At 45.0% G+C, this 20583-nt stretch overlaps 1 protein-coding gene across 1 annotated transcript in view; it reads right to left on the reverse strand.

Annotated features, from left to right (window-relative positions):
• The window catches only part of LRIG1 (leucine rich repeats and immunoglobulin like domains 1), a 111521-nt gene extending 91202 nt beyond the window's left edge, over positions 1–20319 (reverse strand). Inside the window, exon 1 of the mRNA XM_045990031.1 lies at positions 20102–20319. Coding sequence (XP_045845987.1) covers positions 20102–20319 — 218 coding nt within the window. The remainder of the gene's footprint in view (positions 1–20101) is intronic.
• Between the last annotated feature and the right edge of the window lie 264 nt (positions 20320–20583).

Genomic DNA, 20583 nt, shown 5'->3' on the forward strand with positions numbered 1-20583 from the left:
CCAAAGATCTTAAGTCTTTAAAAAGTATTAAAAATGCAATTTATCTCACCGAAGGAAAGAAACCCAGAGAAAAGCATGTCTGCCTGCGCAAAACCCCAAACCATTCAAAATGGTAGAATCTCTCTCTTTTTAAAATGACCCAATTAAAAAGTGGGCAAGGAATCTAGACTTGCTCCAAAAAAAGACAGACAAATGGCCAAAAAGACAGACAAATGCAGAAGATGCTCTGCATCACCTGTCGTAAGTAAAATGCAAATCAAAACCACGAGGAGATGGCCACGCACTAGGGTGAGACCACAACTACTGGTGAGACTGGGGATGAGAGGAAACTTTACACACTACTGGTAAAGGGCACAGAGTCCCTGGAAAATCTAGCAGTTCCTCAAAAAGCTGAACACATTTACCCTATGACCCAGCAATTCCACCCTAGGTACACCTATACGCCGAGGCAAATGAAAATACACATTCACACAAAACCTAGCACACCAACATCACAGCAGCATCATGCAAAAGAGCCAAAAAGTGGAAACCCACAGTCCACTAACTGATAAACAGATAAACAAAATGTGGTATAGCTACACCGTGGAATATTATGCAGCCATAAAAAGGAAAAAATTGCTGACACATGCTCTAACATGGAAGAACTCTGCAAATATTCTGCTAAGGGAAAGAAACCAGACCCAGAAGGCTGGTATTGCACATTCCATTTATATGAAATGTCCAGAATAGGCAAATCCATACAGATAGAAAGTAGGCGTTGCCAGGGGAGGAAGGAAGAAGAGTAGGGAGGGATAGCTAGCGGATACACAGTTTCACTTTGGGGTGATGAAAATGTTCTGGAATTTGTAGGGATGGTTGTACAACTCTAGGAATATACTAAAAACCCTGGATCCTATCTCAGCTCAGGTCTTGATCTCAGGGTGGTAAGTTCAAGCCCCTGCACTGGGCATGGAGCCTATTTAAAACAAAACACCCTGGATCCTGTCATTTCAAAAGATGATTTTCATGGAATTTGAATTATAACTCAATAAAGGCTTGCTGCCTTATCAGGCTCTCAAAATTGTAATCTGAAAATGCCAACTAGCCACTTCTATACCACAAAAATGCAAAAGTAATTTTCCAAGTGCTGGTAGATAAATGGAGAAACACCCGCATTTTGAATGGTAAAGCCAGGATGCCACCTTCAAAAATCCCTCCCACCTCGTCAATCCTTCCTGCTTCCTAAACTGTACTAGATTCACTCCCCTAGCTCTGCTCATGCATTCATCACAAGTGGAAAACCTCAGTTGGAGTATATCCACCCACTGAAAACAAAGTCTCAGGATTTCGAAAGAGCATTTTTTGGTTCTTCTGAGTAATTATTTAATAAGGCCATGGAGAGCAAAGTTCCTAATGGCCAGCCATTCAAAAATTAAGAACAAGCCAGAAGGCAGGAAAAATATCCCCCAATGGGGAGAAGGAAATTAGTTAGATTAAGATGAACATCTAATTGATTAAGATCTAACCCCAGCCCGGTTTTAGAATTATAGCACGCTATTTCTGGAAAAGTCTCTCCAGTGGAAAGGTTGGAAACCATACGTTTCAATTTTAGATTAAAATTAGTTGAAGATCACTGAAAGCTGTTGCAAACGCCCAAGGACCCCCACACCCCACCATCCCACAGGTATGCTGGTCGTTCCTGGCCAGGAGCATATTCCCTAGACCTCGAAGTGCTGTCCTCGCCAGCAAAGATGCAGTTAACTGGGAAGTCGGAAAGTCGAATGCGGCCTGGATTCTAACCAACATCAAAGAGATTCCCGTTGCCCCCCTTGTGCAATAAACTTCTTTCACCCAACATCATTCACACTTTCAGAGTGCAAAGTTCACTCTGATATTGGTGGCTTTCTCACTCTGTAGCTTTTTTGGCAAGTGCCCCTTGGCCTGGTTGTTCATTAATAAATAATCAGAACATTAAAAGCATTGTTTCACCTTCTAGGGAGTCTGTGGCCAATTTAATAAAGCTGACATTGTCCCCAGGGTGCAGGAACCACCTTGCCACAGGCAGAGAATGCAAAGACGCCCCAACCGGAGGGCACGCACAGGCATCTCTGCTCACAAGCACACAGACTGAAGTATTTCACAAGATGTTTCTGGTATTCCTACATGGCAAAGGGATAAGATTAAAACACTTATCTCACCACAGAAATCGACCGGGCACTTCAGTTCCTTTTAATCCTTTCAACACCAAATTGCTTCTTACCTTGCAAACCCTTGCAGGAGGCAGTGCCAGCTGGGGCGCCAAGACAAACCAGGGAGAAGGGAAGTCTTCCGCGCGGTCAGGCCGGCTCTGAGAACATGGGTTAGGGCGCTACTTTTACTTTTCAAATCAGACACACACACACACAATGACAACTCACTTTCAAGACCATGTTTACTTTGCTGAAAGCCACATTCTAAACACGGCCTCGTTTGTAGGAGGGAAGCAGCAACCTTGTTTATGCTCCAAGTAGGTTTGACAGAAAAACCACATCAATTTGTTTTAAAATAATTTCCATTTGCTGGAAGCTGTTCCTGAAGGGTTCTCCGCCACGCTACTCTGCTCTGATTCCTACCAGCTGCAGGCACTGGGCACGCCAGCCACAGACGGGGCGGCTCGGGCACGGGCGGGCAAGCTCTGCAGGGCTAGAGCAGTCTGGGGCGACTTGTGGCTATCTGCAAAGCCACCCCGTCGCTCCCCTCCAGAACACATTTGGTTGAAGAAGAATACCAAAACATTTCCTAGGTCAGAATCCAAAATCTGTGACATGCCCACACAGAGCACGGCTTTCTCTGTGGTGACACCTGGTCAAGAGAGGCTTTTCGGTCTCTCAGAAATACATCATCTCCAGAATTAAGGATCTGGATTAGTGTTCAAGCCCAGAGTTTACAGCTGAGGGCACAAAGTTCATTATTTGGCTAAATGAGTATCAGAAAAAGAAGGAAATTAAAAAGAGAAATGTCTATGAGTAACATATGTACAGATCTTCAGCCTCATCATCCAAAGAAATGTACATTAAAATAATCCAATGCAATTTTCCTGTATTAAACTGGTGTACAGGTACAGGAAGAATAAAGTAGCATCTAATGTTCATGAGGGTGTGGGGGAAATGGGCACAATTTCATATGTAAATTGGTGACAGTACCAAAAATTTTAAGAAGTTGTATATCCACAGTAATATGAATTTAGTAACTCAATCTAAGGAAATATGAAACATATAAGCATATGTGTATAAGGGTGTTTACCTCAGTTTAGGAAAAGCTTAGATATCTAATATTAGGGAAAGCTGAACTATGACTTAAACTGTATTTTTTTAAAGGATTTTATTTGTTTATTTCACAGACAGAGATCACAAGTAGACAGAGAGACAGGCAGAGAGAGAGGGGGAAGCAGGCTCCCTGCTGTGGGGCTCAATCCCAGGACCCCGAGAACATAACCTGAGCTGAAGGCAGAGGCTTAACCCACTGAACCACCCAGGAGCTCCATTAAACTGTATTCTTAAAAAAATGTTTAATATTAGAGAAAATATTTGTGACACTGAATCTTTAAAAAAAAAAAAAAAGCAGAATTACAAATGTATAGCAACCTTAATTTTGCATTAAAAAATAGAACTCAAGGGGCGCCTGGGTGGCTCAGTGGTTTAAGCCGCTGCCTTCGGCTCAGGTCATGATCTCAGGGTCCTGGGATCGAGTCCCGCATCGGGCTCTCTGCTTGGCGGGGAGCCTGCTTCCCTCTCACTCTCTCTGCCTGCCTCTCCATCTACTTGTGATCTCTCTCTGTCAAATAAATAAATAAAAACCTTAAAAAAAAAATAGAACTCAAAATAGATATTCAACCACAGACATACTCATACACCAGAGTGATCATGTTTATCATTCGATAATAAAATCACTTATTTCTTTTAAATTTATTAACATATAATGTATTATTTGGCCCAGGGGTACAGGTCTGTGAATCATCAGTTTTCCATAATTCACAGCACTCACCATAGCACATACCCTCCCCGATGGCCACGTCTAGCCACCCGATCCCTTCCCCCACCAACCCCCCAGCAACCCTGAGATGAAAAGTCTCTTATGGTTTGTCTCCCTCCAATTATTTTTTTCTGTTGTAGTTTCCTCTTTATTCAATGAACATGTCTACCATGTGTCATCAGAAAATCAAAAGTAATTAAAATAAAAGCATGGTAACCAGACTATAGGTCAATAGTAGAAAACCCTGTTAACATGAAACCATGGCCCTTGACTACCACAACTTACTGGGTATACAAGGGCCTTCCTAGAGGATCTCGATACCACTAGAACAAACACTGGAGGCAGAGCTCACTGTGCCAAACACAGCTTTCCCCACTACCTCTAGTTAGCATCTCCAGGAGACTGCCTATACCTGAGGCCCATGTAGTAAGGTGCCAGATTTAGAAATCTATCTGCCCCAAGTCTCCTGCCATGGAAGCTTCTGTAAACCCAAGTTGCTAGTTTGGATTGAATCACTAAGGGCATGGTAACCTGTCCTTCATGTTCTCACAACTCACTCCCGTCAAGGAGAGCAGCCTTTTCCTCTGCCAGCAAAGAGGGAGGAAAAACGACCTTGGCCTGACCATCCTTTTTGTCAAAGTAGAGGTCTTTGGAAAGTCAAGAAGAGCCAAGCAACCCAGACCAGCTGCCTGGCCGGGGCTCAGCATAAACTAAGCAAAATAACCACAAGGGGAAGGGTGTCTAGACAGCCTCAGTCTAGGTAAGAAACAACCCTACTCTCAGTGTCAATTCTCAAAAAATAGACTCCAAACATCAGCTCTAGCAAAAGAGCAGAGGAGAGACCACGTTGACAGTTGCGAAATGCCTGTGGGCTCCCTCGTCAAACAAAACATGGAGGACAGCAGCCAGGTTTGGCCCACCTGCTGAGGACGGCCACCAGAAATCTGGAAGGGAAGCAATGCCTGGGGACCCCATGTGGGGGAGAGGCCACATGCGGTGCCCAAACTGAACAGGAGTTTCGGTAACAACACTTGGATTTGGGATTTAAAAGTCACCTTCCCATAACAGAGGGGCGAAAAACAGTTGGCTCTTACTGGGGTTCAGAAATTGCCTATCTTTTAACTTCGACTTTCCATTCTTCCAAGTCTCTCAACACTAATATTTGGTGGGGAATAGAGGATACTATCAAAGAGACAAGGTATATTTAGAAAATGTACAGACAGATGAGCCCCTGGGAGAATTAAATTATCCTAAGTGCTTGGAAAATATATCTCTATGGGATTTATAGGACCACATAGAAGGAACACCAGCATAGAATGAACACCAGTGCCTCTGTCTACAGCAATATCTGTATTCAACATACAAGGTGGGCCAGATTCTAGAAATGCAATGGTAGGTCAGACACAAAACCAGCCCCTGCTTTCAGGAGCTTACAGATGAGTGGGGGAATCAGAGGGTAGTCAACTCAACGCTTCTCTATAAAGCTCTGGAGAGTTCTCAAGGCAGAATTCTAACCCAGCAGGAAGGTCAGAAAGGGTTTCCAAGAGAAGAGACAGCTAAGGTAGGATGAGGAGGAGTTGGCAATGCAAAGAGGGAAGAACATTTCTCCAGGCTGAGGGAAGAGGATGTGAGGGATGGGACACAGGCGGTATTCCAAGGGCATGGAGAAAGTCCCCTGTGGTGGCCAGGACCTGTAGGAAGAAACAACGAATGCTGGAGAGGTGGGTGGACAGCCAGAGCTTTAGGCAGTGGGAATTCCATATTCCAGTGTGTGACTCTGCAGTGACCCTGTGGCTGGCAGGAGGAGCAAAATAGAGGAGGAAAATCTCCCCATTCCCCCTAAAGTCTGCATACCACAAGCAAATAGTATAGAAGAGTTGAATATAAAATGTATCCTACAAAACCACTGAGGAATTCTCCCTTTCAACCTTCCATCTTCTCCTGCTGGGGTCTTTTTTTTTAACATGAAGAGTGGGGGCCAGTGGGTCACTGGTGACCATCGCAGTCTCCCAGGACCACATATATCTCCCAGGGCTGCAGAACTCAAGGCATGCCAAGGATTTCAGGCGGAATATAAACTCCATCAGCAGGCTAAACTGTTTATATGTTCTTGAGTTAAAAATACACCACTCAGGTCATCGTTAACACCAGGGCCTTATCACCAAGGCTGTTTGTAAGCTAGCTACACAAGGCCAGCCTATGACTCGCCCATCTTTTAAATGTGCCTCAGTCTACACATTGTCTAATGATCCATCAGTGAGATTATGGTAAAGCCACCAAATATACACGTATTTGAGAAAAACACTTTCCAAACCCAAGGATACTTTACTGTTTATAAATAGTTTACTTTTTTGATCCCCGAGCATATAATATTCGCAGTTGCTCCAGAAACCAAAGAAACATGGAATGGGAACACAAACCACAACCTAAGAGAAACAATAAACAACAGATGGTGAGACACATGTGCCTGCTACCACCCCCTTCACCAAAGGGGCACACCAGAAATGGATTCTGACACACGAGTCTACCAATGAAGACGCACGCTCTTCAAGATCACATTCAAGACACCATTTATGGAACACAGGCGGCTTAGCAGGAACTGTGCTTGGTGCGTTAGGCCCCCAAGAGTTGAAAGACCAATCCTGGGCCTCAAGGAACACACAGACTTGAAAGGGAAGCAAGAGAAACACAAAAAAACAAATGGTACTAGTTTTCACCATGGTCATTCTCAATACCAGCATGGAAGGTCAGGTCTGAGCCCTAACCGTGGCAATGGCGAGACCCCGGGCAAGTCACCCAACCCCTCCGGCCCTCGTGGATAATGCCGAGGTATTACACTTCATGGAGGTAAGAGATGATAATTACGTTAAAGGACAGGATTTCGAGTGCAAAAATATAAACTGCTCTCACTGCCTGAGTTATAGCAAGAGTAGCTAACTTTCCTCAAGCTTCTGCTGTGTGTTAGGCCCTCCTCTAAAAATTAAAGATTATTTCCCTTTTGTCCTCATAATAAGTAGTGAGGTTTACCTCCTGATTACCCTCGACTGAGGTAAGAGGAAGCTGAGTCAACTGCCTGGGTGATCTTAGGACACCAGAGACACCACTCTGACCGTTGTGTCACCTACCAACATGGCTGCTTTATCCCCATTGCCACACGTGTGGAATGGGGGTGGGGGGGCCCTCTGTGGAGGATAAGGACACGGTGTTATCTTTCCCAGCAGCCCTCAAAACCCTGCACCGTTCTGGGCTCTTCACTGGTGAACATGGCTTGAACTTATCTGAAGTGTTCAAGACAAATGCTTACGTTTAAGTTCAGACTCATGTCACATTTGCCTTAACTAGTGACTCTTATGAGTTGATGTTTACAAAAAATTTTAAAAGGTCGTGTGTCTCGAAACAAAGGGGAGGGGTCCCCATAAATAAGTGTGGCTGTCAGGCTGCTTTCCATATACGGGCAAGTCTATTTTAGGTATCATAATCCCAATGTCCAATGATGCTGCCAATTTCACCTCAATGCTCGTTTTTTTAAAAACTCTGACTAGAATTTTCCAACTCACTGTAACTTTAAGCTTTTGTGTTTCTTCTGCATTTAAAAAGAATGCCATTTCCCAATATATAACTCCCAGATGTAGAATTCACAGATGATTCATCTTGCAGAACAAGTGTTCGGAGACATCGGCTCCAAATAGAGGAAAAACTTGGAATTCCCTTCTCCCTCAAAATAAGGACTCGCCCGGATCTGCTCTGCTCAACAAAGTTTGTTTTCAATTATATTTCCAAATTCTTTTAACAATAACTGCATGGCGTCTGGCACCAACACATCTGATTCTTTGAAGTGGTTCTCAGTCAGAAAGGAGAAAATAAGGAGAAAGGGGAAACGAAGGGAGGACCATCCATAACTTTTGTTTTAGGTCAGAGGGTCTCTTCAAACGTTCGCCCTGACACAGAAAATCAGACAAACCACAAGGTCTGACTTCTCACTCTAGATCCATACCGCAAGGAGCACTCACCTCCGAATCTACCCCTTTACTCAGCACAAACGCCAGATGGGAAAACAGAGCAGCAGCACCAAGAAAATGGCCTTTTACTCTTTATATCAAAATTCCCAAAACACCTCTGTTAAGTCCTCCACACAGGTGGATTAGCAGTAATCACACTTTAGGGGGTAAACCTCAGAAACCCTCTGAGAAACAATGGAAACATGGGATTCTTTCCGCCCAGAAAAGATGTACCTAGCCCCAAGAAGGAAAAGTCACAAGACAAAAAACATGTAATGGCCAGGAGACTCCTGGGTACGTCAATCCAACAACCCCTTCTGCTTTCAAATCAAAGTGGAGGAAGAAGCCTGAGAGGGGACTAGATAAAAATAAGGAGTGAACAAAGTCAAGTGAAAAACAGAGAGAACGTCTGACATGGACAAGAGAGGCTCACAGAAGGATGGGAAGAGTGTTTGGTCTATTTTGATCTCAGAAAGCACATGAAAAAAGGGCCACCTTTAGGTCTTAAAAGGGGAATGCTTAAAAAAAAAAAAATTCTAGTTCTTTGGACTATTTCCCTTAGTCCTAAAGTAGTCCCTAATTCCTGTTAAACTTCCTGTCAACAAGTTCCAAACCACTAATTGTGCCTCCAAATTCACTGCCTTTTAGCTGTATCCCCAAACAGGGTTCTAAATTCCAAGCATTTGTTCTAGAGGAAAAAAAAAATCCAAAGGTTCCACCTTATGACAATTTCCATGACAAAGAATGAGTGGAAAGAAGAGAAAAGTCCAAGAATTGTCACTGAAGGCACTAACTGACTCCATGTGGACGAAAGGGAGATACTCGGAACACAGAAAATAGACACGTCTAGATTTTGTATGATAAATAAAGACTTCGAGGGTCTGGTGATGACAGGATCACAATTTTTAAGAACAGCGTCTGACCAAGAGCAAACTAATAAAAACTCAGGCAGATGGGTAGCTGCGGTATTAACCTGATCAAAAAAAGAGCAAGCGACAGGGGCACCTGGTGGCTCAGTGGGTTAAAGCCTCTGCCTTCGGCTCAGGTCATGATCTCAGGGTCCTGGGATTGAGCCCCGCATTGGGCTCTCTGCTCGGCGGGGGAGCCTGCTTCCTCCAATCTCTCTGCCTGCCTCTCTGCCTACCTGTGAGCTCTGTCAAATAAATAAACAAAATCTTTAAAAAAAAAAAAAAAAAGGAGTAAGAGACAGACTTTGAAAGTGGAGAAACCACACCACTGGACTATACATATCAGGCTGTTGAGTTTCTACCTTGAAAGATACACACAGAACATCTCCTGGTAAAAGGGTTAAAAGCTCCTCTGATATCCACCATGTTCCCACCCTGGAGAAACAGCTCAGAAAGGACAGACCAGGTGATGTGTAGCTGCCCTTCCTCTGGAAGGTACTACTGAGATCCATCACAGATGGCCCCTCTAGAAACCTAAGGCAGTTGGCCAGCATCACTCACAAGGTTACTCATCCCAAATACGCACAGACAGCCTGCTCGAAAGACAAGCTGCCCGCAGTGGCCCCAAGAAAAGCAGAGATAAGCAACTCTTTGGAAAAACATGCCATTAGTTCATTTGCTTTTTTTGACCTAAATCTTTAAAAAGCCAAATTAAAGATCTAAAGTAGGTCTACTCTAGCTTCCAAAGTTTTCTTTGAGTTTTCCAAAGGCAAAAAAAGAGGCAAAGTTCAAAGAAAGAAATACCATGGAATATTCGCTCTGCTTCAATAACGCCTACAAGTCCCCTCCTTCAGAGTCCCCATGCACACCCTATTTCCCTTTGTTGCCCAGGATGCCCATCGGAGGATTCCACTCAGAACTGCCAAACATGCAAAGTTCCCTTTTAAAGAAGCATCCTAGACACACAGATCAGTTTTCTAAGTCTTACCATCCAAGAAGTAGGAACCTTATTCCCTCTTTGCTTCAATTACAATAAAATCATAACCCTGAAAATAAAGAGTCTTAGCAGTCATACACCCTTCTCCAGAAAGGAAATTAATTCATTAGCCCAAGGTCACACTGCTGATCCGGGGCAGAGCTGGGACAAAACCCCAAGGTTTCCTGATAGCCAGCCATGGCTATTTTTTCCTTCTACCACATGTCTGCCTTCAGAGCTTTAAGAAAATTAATTCTTCCTTTTGGTTCACTAGTTTTTATCCCTCTTTGGTCATGAACCTCTTTACGGAGCTTCATGAAAATGTAGCCTCCTTTCTGTCCAGAAAGACGTACTAAATGCCAAGATTTACGATATAATAAATTTCCCTAGACCACCCCCACCCCCACTAATAATATTTGAGGTCAGCCAGTCTTTATTTTAGGACAGTCTGGAATTCAATATAACTTAATCATTTCTAAGCACTATTTCAAATGAACTTGTGAAAGAACTCAAAAATCTCTGAAGAAGAGTTCCTGATTTTTCTCTTGGGCAGAGCACAGCCCTCGATGAGGTCAAATCACCCATGGCCAAGAGTCCTACCCAGACACCAAATCTGAGAAAACATTCAGAGGAATTTGGGACGAGGCAGGCCTGACCAGCTCCACAACACTTCAGTTTGCTCCCTGGATCTCCTCTCCTCCGGAGACGGAAGGAAACCCCGGCCCCGGCAGGCAGGTGGCAGCTTCCGCATACATCCATCACCTCACTGCATCAACCAGCTTCCTGGAAGCAAGGAGCTCTTCTGGCTGTTTATAAGTTTTGCAAGCGCTGGGAGCCTGTGTGCCAGAAACTCAGACCAGCCCAGGTGGAGGGAGGAAATCACTGACCAAAATAAAATAAAATAAAATAATAGTAATAATAATTAAAAGTAAAATGCAAACTACAACGTAGGCAAGAGGCACAGGGACGGACCAGGGTACCACACTGCTGAAATCGGATGAAGGAACAGAGTTCTCTCAATTCGCAAAACAGAAATTAAATTCACAGCCAAAATGTCTTGATTCTACGTTTTTCTCCCCATATACTTTCCTTAAACCCTCTGGCATGTGCTTCCATTTTTCCAAAGGTAGAATCCATGTAAGATGGTATCTAATCAAATATATGCATTTAATTAAGCTTACTATGTCCATGAGTTTCACCTGACCGCGGTGGGCAGCTTTTCAAACCACTGAACACCCCATAATCGAAACGGAATTCGATTTTCACAAACAGAATATGGAAATCATTCCACAAACCAGGATGAGCGAAGGGAACTTGGGCAACAGCGAAACTCCCATTCAGATTCCTAATGAAGTGGCGGTCAGCGTAAAATCGCCGAGGGTCCCTCCTAAAGAATGCCAACAGCGCAGACAGTGGAGGAACTAAACCATGGACTTCTACAAAACAAAACCATTCTGCAGCTACTTGAAGAAAAGCATTTTCAAGACTGTGAAGTTTAAATCAAGCACAGAGGGTTCCAGGAACCTAGTTCTTTGCTTTTGGAGGGTTTTCTTACAGGGTGCCTCTCACTCTATTTAAAGCTGCCTCAAGGAGCCACAGCTGGAGGGTCAGGCCTTGCAAAGTAAACAACAGTTAACTCAGTTCAGGCTCAAGCCCTGACTACACCCAGCAGCGAACTACCCCTCTATTAGCCAACAATATCTGAAATATCACTTTTTAAATGACCCAATCAAAGTTATGTTTGTTCACTAATGGCTTCTAATCAGCAATTAATAGCATCATAGAAACATCCCGATGCAGAGCAACAAGGGGAGAGGGGATAGTTCATCAGAACTGCACACTTTTGCCAAAGGACTATAGGACCAAAGAACTTTCGAAGCACCTCCCATAAGAAGGGGGGGACCTATTCTAAGAACATATAAATTCAGAACACACACGGTATGTGCTCAATAAACATTCTGTAAATATATAGCTTAACCAAAATTCCTTTTGGTAAAACACACTTACATGGTGACTTTTTTTTCCAAAAGTTGTTCAAATTCACATTTCTTAAAACCACCCCTTAGTGAACTGTATAGTATGTGAATTACATCTGGATAAAGCTGTTCATAACAATAAAAATACCCGATATGTTCACACATGACCATGAAAGGGGAGAAGTATGTTGGGGCATCTATCACCCAGGAGCCATGGGTTGACTGTTCAAGCTGGTGGATGGGACAGAGAGCTCACTACTGATCCCACACACTTGTAGAGAGGTCTGCTGTCTCCTTAATAAAAAGGAAAGAAAAAACACCCTAAGCCAACAGACATAAATTTGCTTTTTTAAAGCACCTGGCTGCACATTCAGATTTTTAAAAAAATCAGACTCTTCAGATCTTCTCACAAGAGAAAGAAATTGTATGCGCAACAGTGTATTCCTTGGTCAGCTGGTAACCGTCCCCCAGCAAGCAGAGCCCAGGCCTGCCACGTTCTCTCTGTTCAGCCCAAAGTGCCAATGCCTAAGACACAAATGCTTTCAAACAGAGAGCTCTGCAACTAGAAGGTCGGGAACGAAAGCAGAATAATCTGTCTCCCAGTTCAAAACTGCTCTTTCTTTCTCACTGTATGTAACAGGTATCATCAAGTAGGTAATCCAGAGAGAGAGGGAATTTATCAGGGCAACGTATGCTCTAAGTGACAAATTATTTGAATGACAGATTACACACTGGTGGAAGAAGCAAAGGGCAGGAATTGGGGGGGACACTTGCTAAATGCTGCATAAAGGGTCTTAGAAGATGATGATATGAATTTTTTTAAAATCATCTAAAAAAAAAATCTTTCATTATTTCCACCCTGTTTGATCTCAACAACTAGATAATTCTCCTTGTTGGATAGACCCATACTCATTTCATTCACTGTCTTCCTAATAATGACACCTTGATGAAAAAAAGAAAAGAAAAGAAAGAAAACCCTGGAGATCTTAGAAGATTAGAGACCTGTACACCCCAGAAGTTTAAAGAATAATCAATGCAAAAGCGCTTCAAAAGAGACAGGCCATGCTTTCTTTAAACTCTCTGAATGCCACCTTCTGCCAAGACAAACTGAACAAGCAGTGATTGGAACCTGCATCCTGGTTCATAAGGAAACCAAGGTGTATTAGGACCTGCAGAGATGAACGGATTGGTTGTTCACACAATGGGCTTTACCGGTTATGCCAGATTAAATAGTAATAAAGACGCCAACAATCGTGGCCGTTCCTGTGGGCAAGCCTGTGAATCATGGCCATTCACTGGGGAAGGGATGCTGGTCCAGGTGCAGAAGGAACAAGAGCAAATGGCTTTTCAGGTGGCATCCCTGCCAGACGCCTCCGATGACCCCTTGCTCACCACCCGCGTCCCATACAATTCAACTGCAAACAAACCAAAACAAATGAAAAATGTCACTGCTCTCCAGCTCTCTGTATCCAGCCCAACAATCAACTCGCCTCACCCCTCCTCCACCCTCAAATATTTCCAGAGAGAAATGGGTACAGCACAGCGTTTGGCGGGCCTCAGAGTCTGTAACCTAACCCTTGTCTGGAAGAGCGCACCTGCATTTTTCCGAGCTATTGACCAAGAGGCACGACCTGCATCTCGGTGGGGTTCAGTTTCAATGAAACCAGGGAAATAATAGGATAAAATTATTAGTTTAAGGGCCTCTCACTTCTGCCTCCTTCCCACACTCGCCTCCCAAAGGATAATTCTGAATAGACAGAAGTATTTGCACAACTGGAATATGTTTATAAACCACCTCAATAATTTTTGCTAATTGTGTAATTTGTATAATTTGCTGCAACTGTTCACGGCTTCCCTGCCTCCCCGCCAGGTTGGTCTGAGATTCCCAAGGGCACATGAGTGCTACTTGTTTCACTTTATATGTGATTGCCAAAACCTTCAGGAGAGAAGGCTGTGTGGGATGTGAGCCCTGCCACCTGCCCATTTCAAAACAGACCTTCGTTTCAGAGAAGTCAGCTCCTCCGAGGGAGCCCTTGTCACCAGGAAATCTGATGTGAAGGGGCTGGCCATGAGAAGATGCAAAATTTGAGTTACTGGGGCTTTCACCTCTGACCTGGGCTCCGGAACCATCAGGGAGCGGACAGACTCACACGGAGGAAGTAGGCCAAACACATGTGTATCTAACTGTCCTCTTAGCGGCTGCCACACAGAATATTATGATTCCCTTTTTAGAGAGGAAAGATGGAGATTCACCCCACAGCACATGGGAGCTGTGGGGTGGTAGAGCCAGGGACGGCCGCTAGAAATCACTTTCTTCCTCTTCATCACTATTCCCTAGTGAAGGGTGTGTGCTGGGTGTGATCACCAGGGATGAAGGCATCCACATGCGTAACAGCAGCAGTGAAGAAAGCTTCACCCTCAACCACTCTTCTCCCCATCAATTACCCAAGGCAATACCCTGGACAGGGAACGCTCATTTTGAGGACAAAGACAACAACAGAACAGAGGACACAAAGACCATGAAACCCAGCGAGAGGGAGGAACAGCTTTTTAAGAAATTGAGTGACTTTTGTAAATATGCAAAACATACTCGGGTAGAAGCCACATATAAAGTATCAGATTATATAAAAGGTAATGATATAGAAACATATAAAGCAAAAAGCCTTTTGATATGGAAAGTTCATAAGCATACCCCCTCCAAAAACAAAAACAAGGATACAAATTGGCAACTTCCGATTAGACCACAGACAAACCACAATCTTCATTTTTTTGACAATCTTGATTGATCTATTCATTTTGCCTCATGCCAATAATGGTCATGTATGAAGTTTTTCAGTTGAAACTTTCTCAATGGAATTGGCCGGTGAAACTGGTGAGTCTGTACTACTAAACTCTACAGTTACATAAAAAATAAGTGCAGGTTCCAAGAGGGTAAACTATTGTGAAAATTTTAACCTCTGGTCCTCAAAGCCCTACTTCTTCACATGGGGAGATATGAACAGATCTGAGCTTCTTACTGATTTTCAGACTTTAACTTGCTACAAAAGCCTTAGACAATCACGTTACTGACACACAACATGAACTGCAGCCATGAGGCAGATGGAAGGGACCGCATAGGCTCAAGGTCATGCTTAAGTCATAGAAAAACACCACTAACAGTCCCTGAATTTCCCACAGGCCAAAGAACATTGGGGATTTTTAGATATTTCCCCTTCTCTGCCTGGGAATTTTTCCTCCACCCCTCCTCCCTCCTGTCTCAAGACAATGCCTTCAGCCTTTGAAACTGCATCCATTGTAAACAGCTCTGAATATTAACACAGCCCTGAGTCCCGTTGGCTTTTAAAAGACCCCCAGGGTTTCAAATTGCTGTTGCTGAGGAGGGGAAAGGTCCCCAGTGAGTAAATGTCACCAAGCTCTTTCAAAAGGAGTTGAAAATTAGGCTTGCTGGGGAAACTTAAAGTCCTTCAACCTATGGGGGTAAATCAGAAGAATCCCTTTGAGTTTTAAACAAATGGCGAGAAAGAAGAAAAGACCATGGTACAACCAACATCCATTATTCCTTACAGAGACTATGAATTCAATGAGTCCCTTTTCCAGACTTCTCTCTTCTGTGGATGTCATCTTTAAAATAATCATAGGCTATGTTAAACAACCTCCCTTTCCCTGGCTAACAGGCCTTCAGGGTTTCAACAGGTGCACAGAACTGGGCCAGGTGCATTGTTAAGTGACACAAAACCCTAGTGGCTCTCTCGCATTCCTGTCCACCCTGAAAGGGAGGATGCTGAACTGCCTTTGCACCAAGGAGACACTTCTGCGAATGGGGGAGAGGCCCTTTCATTGTGAGCCCAGTGTCTGAGGGAGAGAAAGGTCAGCCAGAGGCCATCCCAACTTGCACAGGGCAGGCTGTGTGGGGAACCCAGGAAAAGACATGAGCACCGCAGGGAGAGAAACCTTCAGCCAGAGGAGAAGAGTGAGAGTGCCGGGACGTCTGGACATCCAGTGGGAACCAGCTCTTAATACACTACATTGAATCATCTTCATTTTTTGGGAGATGATAAATTATTCCGGACAATACATTCCAAAGCCCAAAGTCTGTGAAATCTACTGACCAATGTAATTATGGAAAGAGGTATTTTCTTTTTAAAATAATCCCTGGGAAAGGGGGCATGAACAGTTCCGACATATCCTAAAGGCAAGAGGGACACTGTGTGCCAACACAGTTCACTTATATGGGAACTTGGGAGACTCCCTACACTTCCTAATTTCACAGTATTCAAAAGCTTGGATTTGATAGTTAAAATTTCGTATCAGAAGGATTCAAATAGTGTGTCTTTCTCTCAGAGCAACTAATTTTATTCACCAGACTTCCCTTACTCAAAGCAGGTATCAGAGAACTAGTAACTGACAAGTGCTCTGTCTTGGAGGGGAAGGGAGGGCCACACTTCTGACGCCTGTTGCAAAGAAAAGGACTCTGAGCCCAAGCTAAATGTCCCCTAAAACTCTGAAGGCACTTGTACCTTTCAGATTTTCTGCCATTAACCCGTGTTTAAAAAGGTTCCCTAATCCAAACAACCCTTTGTCCGTCCTCATAAATCGGAAGATGTTCAAGGTCTGCTGAGTTCTTCGTAAGATATATAGGGACACAAAGAGGAAAATGGGCAGAAGGGAAGACCTCAGGACCATAATCAACCTCCTGACAATAATCAGCTTCTTACACACGCATACACACACACACGCACAACACACACGCACACACACGTAAGAATCTCAGCTGAGTTTCTGGAAGAATGTGGTCATCATCACTTTCAATCTAATTTGCATAAACAGGATGGGAAGTATTTTCCAAATCTTTAATTCACAACACCCTGCACACCTGGCCCTTCCAGCACGGCTGTAATATTTGAAAGACAAAGGCCCTCTTTGCTTCACAACTACAATGGCAACCTCTGGCTGGTGTTTAATTTCTAATGGGATCTCGAGCACGACTTTTCATGCCAAAAACAAGGTTAGGTTTAAGCACCTGGGTTTGATACTGCAAATACATAAGGGGACATAAGACAAAGAGACCCAAATCAATACACTCATCTTAATGTGGCTCAGGATAACCGCACTTGGGAGTCCTTGAGTGAAAGTCCGTGCTTTCAAAAGCTAGTTGTCTCTTGCGCTCCCCCACCACCCCCCCTACCCCAGTAAGAATGACTGAGAATCCGGATTTGTTCCTCCAGGGCCTGCCTGCCTTCCTTCCTATCACAGTCATAGGCGCTACCATTCAGCCCCAGAACAGTTACACTAGCAACACACTGTGCTCAACTTTATGCCACAGGGAAAAGTCTAAGGTAAATTCTATTTAATGCTGCTTCAACAGCTTCTCAAGCCCTGCTCTCAAAAATAATTTCAAAGAAAGCAAACATCTAAGTTCTAAGAAGTTCAACTTCTTCTAAGGTTCTGGGAAGTTGGAATAAGGCTTGGCAGTGCTTGGTGCTTTTATGAATGTGCTGGTTGGACTATGCCAATCTCACCTACGTAATGGGATGGCAGACTCAGTTACGGCTCAACTACTACAACCGTAAGTTATTGTGCTGAAGAAGTTATCCTCAGGCCCCAGGAATGAATGTATTTTCCCTTCTACCACTGCCATTCCATTTTTTTTTTTTTTCTATTCAAACTGCATTTACATTCACTATTACAAAGTTTTACTTTCTGTATGCTAGGACTAGGAGCAACTCCAAAATTAGATGCACTGTTTACAAAGGAAAAAAAAAATTTCCATAAAGCCACAGGTCCCCTCCTATCTCAAACCCATGGCCTGAAATTGTTTGAACTAGCTGCAGTAAATCTAGTTCATAGGGTTATAAACGGGCTCAAAGCATTTTCTAGACACAATGGACTCGGAGGGTGTAAACTTGGTGAAACTACAAGATATTTTATTTTATTATGGACAGAGACTTTCTCCCCTAAAGTCTTGCTGAATCACAGCCAGGAATATAAACGGTATAAAAATCCCGATGGAAAACTCAGAATAAGACTAATGACTTAAATGGAGAAATCTGGTCTAGAAAACACACACACACACACCCCACTTCATTTTTCTTTAATCGGAAAAAAATGATTTCACAAATATTTTTCAAAAGATACCCATTTTGTAGTGAACATGGTATTGCCACACGCTAATCTGAAATCACCATTCACATCTCAAAATCTAATCGGTTAACACCATAATCAGTATGACCAAATCTACTGAAGCTCAAAATACCCAGTTTGGTATTTATTGGTCATCAAATGTGTGAGTAAAAGGGAAAAGACTGCAATTTTAAAGGTATTTATGTCATGTGAAATGTCACTCCTAGGCAAAAGGAAGCCCAAAAAATGGCCAGTAGTTTTGCTCCAAAAGTAAAGGCCAAGGCAAAGTGGATCTTGTGACCACAGGGAAGTACAAATAAGGGGACACCCTGTCCTCTCGGGGAAGTCACCATTTCTGAACTAAGTGCCCTCCCCACCATGCCACTGACATACGGCACTGATAGTCATTCTTCCCACAGGTGAACACTTCAGAAGTTATTCTCATTCTGCCCACATGATTTTCTATTTTCAAAACCACCTTAGGAATATGTAAAGGGAAAACCACAATACCCCAGACTGCCCCCAAGTAAATAAAACACTTGCTACTGGCAATGTTGGGCTCTGTCTCCCACTACGGAACAGCCGCTGCCTGTGTTTAACCGCCCCCCCCCCCCACTGGTTTTCACTAAGTCTGTGAATCCCAAAGAAGCAGCAGAGAAGTGCTGAGAAAAGCTAACCCCAACAAAAGTCCAGCTTCCAAACTCTGCAGTACCTGATCAACAGGCAACATGTAGTGGGGTCCAAGTGACAGATGTGTGCCCTGTTTTCAGAGGTACCCGATCTTCACATGGGAAAGGAATCAACTTCTCTTCTTTCCCCTCACAGCAGCCAGATACCCAGACCATAATTTCTTAGATGAAGCCACAGGTGTCGGTTAAAACTTGTGTCACCAGTTTCCTCATTTTTAAATGGTGAATGTCATGCCTCAGGTTATTCCCCTGCCCCTCTATGTTCTAGGAAAGATGTCCAATCATTCAACTGAAAAAGAGAAGATTCAAGCTAGGTCTTTTCTGGAAGGTACTAACAGTTCTACAGAGATGCTAATTACTGATAACTGGAGAGGATTTTTGACTCAGGAGCCAGATTTCTTAGAAGTAGAAGAAAGGGTATTACACTCTACCATGTTTATAGACGTCTAAAGCAGTTTCTTCCCCCCGCCCCCCTCCAAGCCTCCTGTAGGTAGCGTCCCACTAAGTCCTGATAGGCCAAAATACTGACAGCACAGAAAAGAGCCTCTTTCATGTGAAACAAACAGCTTAAATCAACCATTTCCCTGGCACCCTCTCCTGAAGTAGCACTACTCCAAAACCAATTTGCACATTTACAGAGAAGAAATGCTCAAGTGTGGGCTCCAGCCCATGGGATCATCAAGCCCAACAGGGAAGGAACACAGTTCCCCAGTGCCCATCAGGTGGAAAGGGACTGCCACAGCCTAGGCGGTCACAGATCCAAGAACTTTCAAAGCCCCAAGCCTGGGGGTCCTCCATGGAAGGCTGTCTTCGACCCCGGCCAGAGCCAAGTCGGGTTACCAAGGTCCTGGGGGACGAGGAGGCTGCTACACACGTACTCTCGCTAATAAATAATGTAAATGGAAGACTGGAGCCAAGAGTCACCTTCCTTCCTTCCCCACTGGAAGGCCAAGGAGCTCAGACACCGAAGAGTTGGGTTACAGGAGAGAAAAAGAAACACATACCCGCAGACCCCAGACAGACTTCCTCACACTCTCCCTTCCAGATGTTTCCCACTCTCCACCCACACACAGACACACAAACACACTCGCCTCCACTGTTCCTCCACATTCCCTCACCTCCAGACTCCCTGCTCACTACCCTCCAGATCCTCTCAAGCCTCAGGGCCCATTCACCTTCACACCCCCACGACCCACTCCCGCTCACCCTCACACCCCAAAACCTTTGCTCACTCACCTCCGCACCCCACGAGGCACACTCTTTTCTCCTCCGGAGCCCCATGTACGACCTCACCACTACGAGCCCGTGCTCACAGTCCTCAACCCATACAACTTTACACACACACGCACACCCCTCAGTCCGCACCCCCATCCCGGGTAAGCACCCCCCGCCGCCCCATCTCCCAGTGACAGCGCCCGGGGCTCCGGGGGAGGGCGGCACTCACAGGCTCCGCGTCCAGGCGGGCAGGTCCCCGGGCAGCGCCGCTAAACCGCGCCCGCCGCAGTCCAGCGAGTCCCCCGCGCAAGTGCAGGCGGCAGCGCAGGGCGGTCGAGGGTCGGCTGCCGCGGTCGCCGGCCGCAGCCGAAGCAGCAGCAGCAGCCACAGGAGAGGACAGGGCGAGCGGCGCTGGGCCCCGAACGCTACCCGGACCGGCCGCGCCATCTTGTCTGGAGCGCGCGGCGAACTCCGGGCGCGGGGACTGCGAGGTCCCCGGACGACCGCAGAGGCGGGCCGGTCCGCGGGGACTCCGCTCGGCACTAGGCTCCGCGCCGGGGCATGGCCGCCGGCACAAGTTTCCCCCGCTGCCGCGGCTCTGGCGCTCAGTGGGCCCCCGGTGCCCGGGCCGCTCCGCAGCGCCCGGCTGGGGCCGCGAGCCCCGCGCCCATCCGGGCCGACCCGGCTGGACTCGCTGCGAAGCCCACGGAT

Source organism: Meles meles, chromosome 20 (assembly GCF_922984935.1).
Source record: "Meles meles chromosome 20, mMelMel3.1 paternal haplotype, whole genome shotgun sequence".
NCBI lineage: Eukaryota > Metazoa > Chordata > Mammalia > Carnivora > Mustelidae > Meles > Meles meles.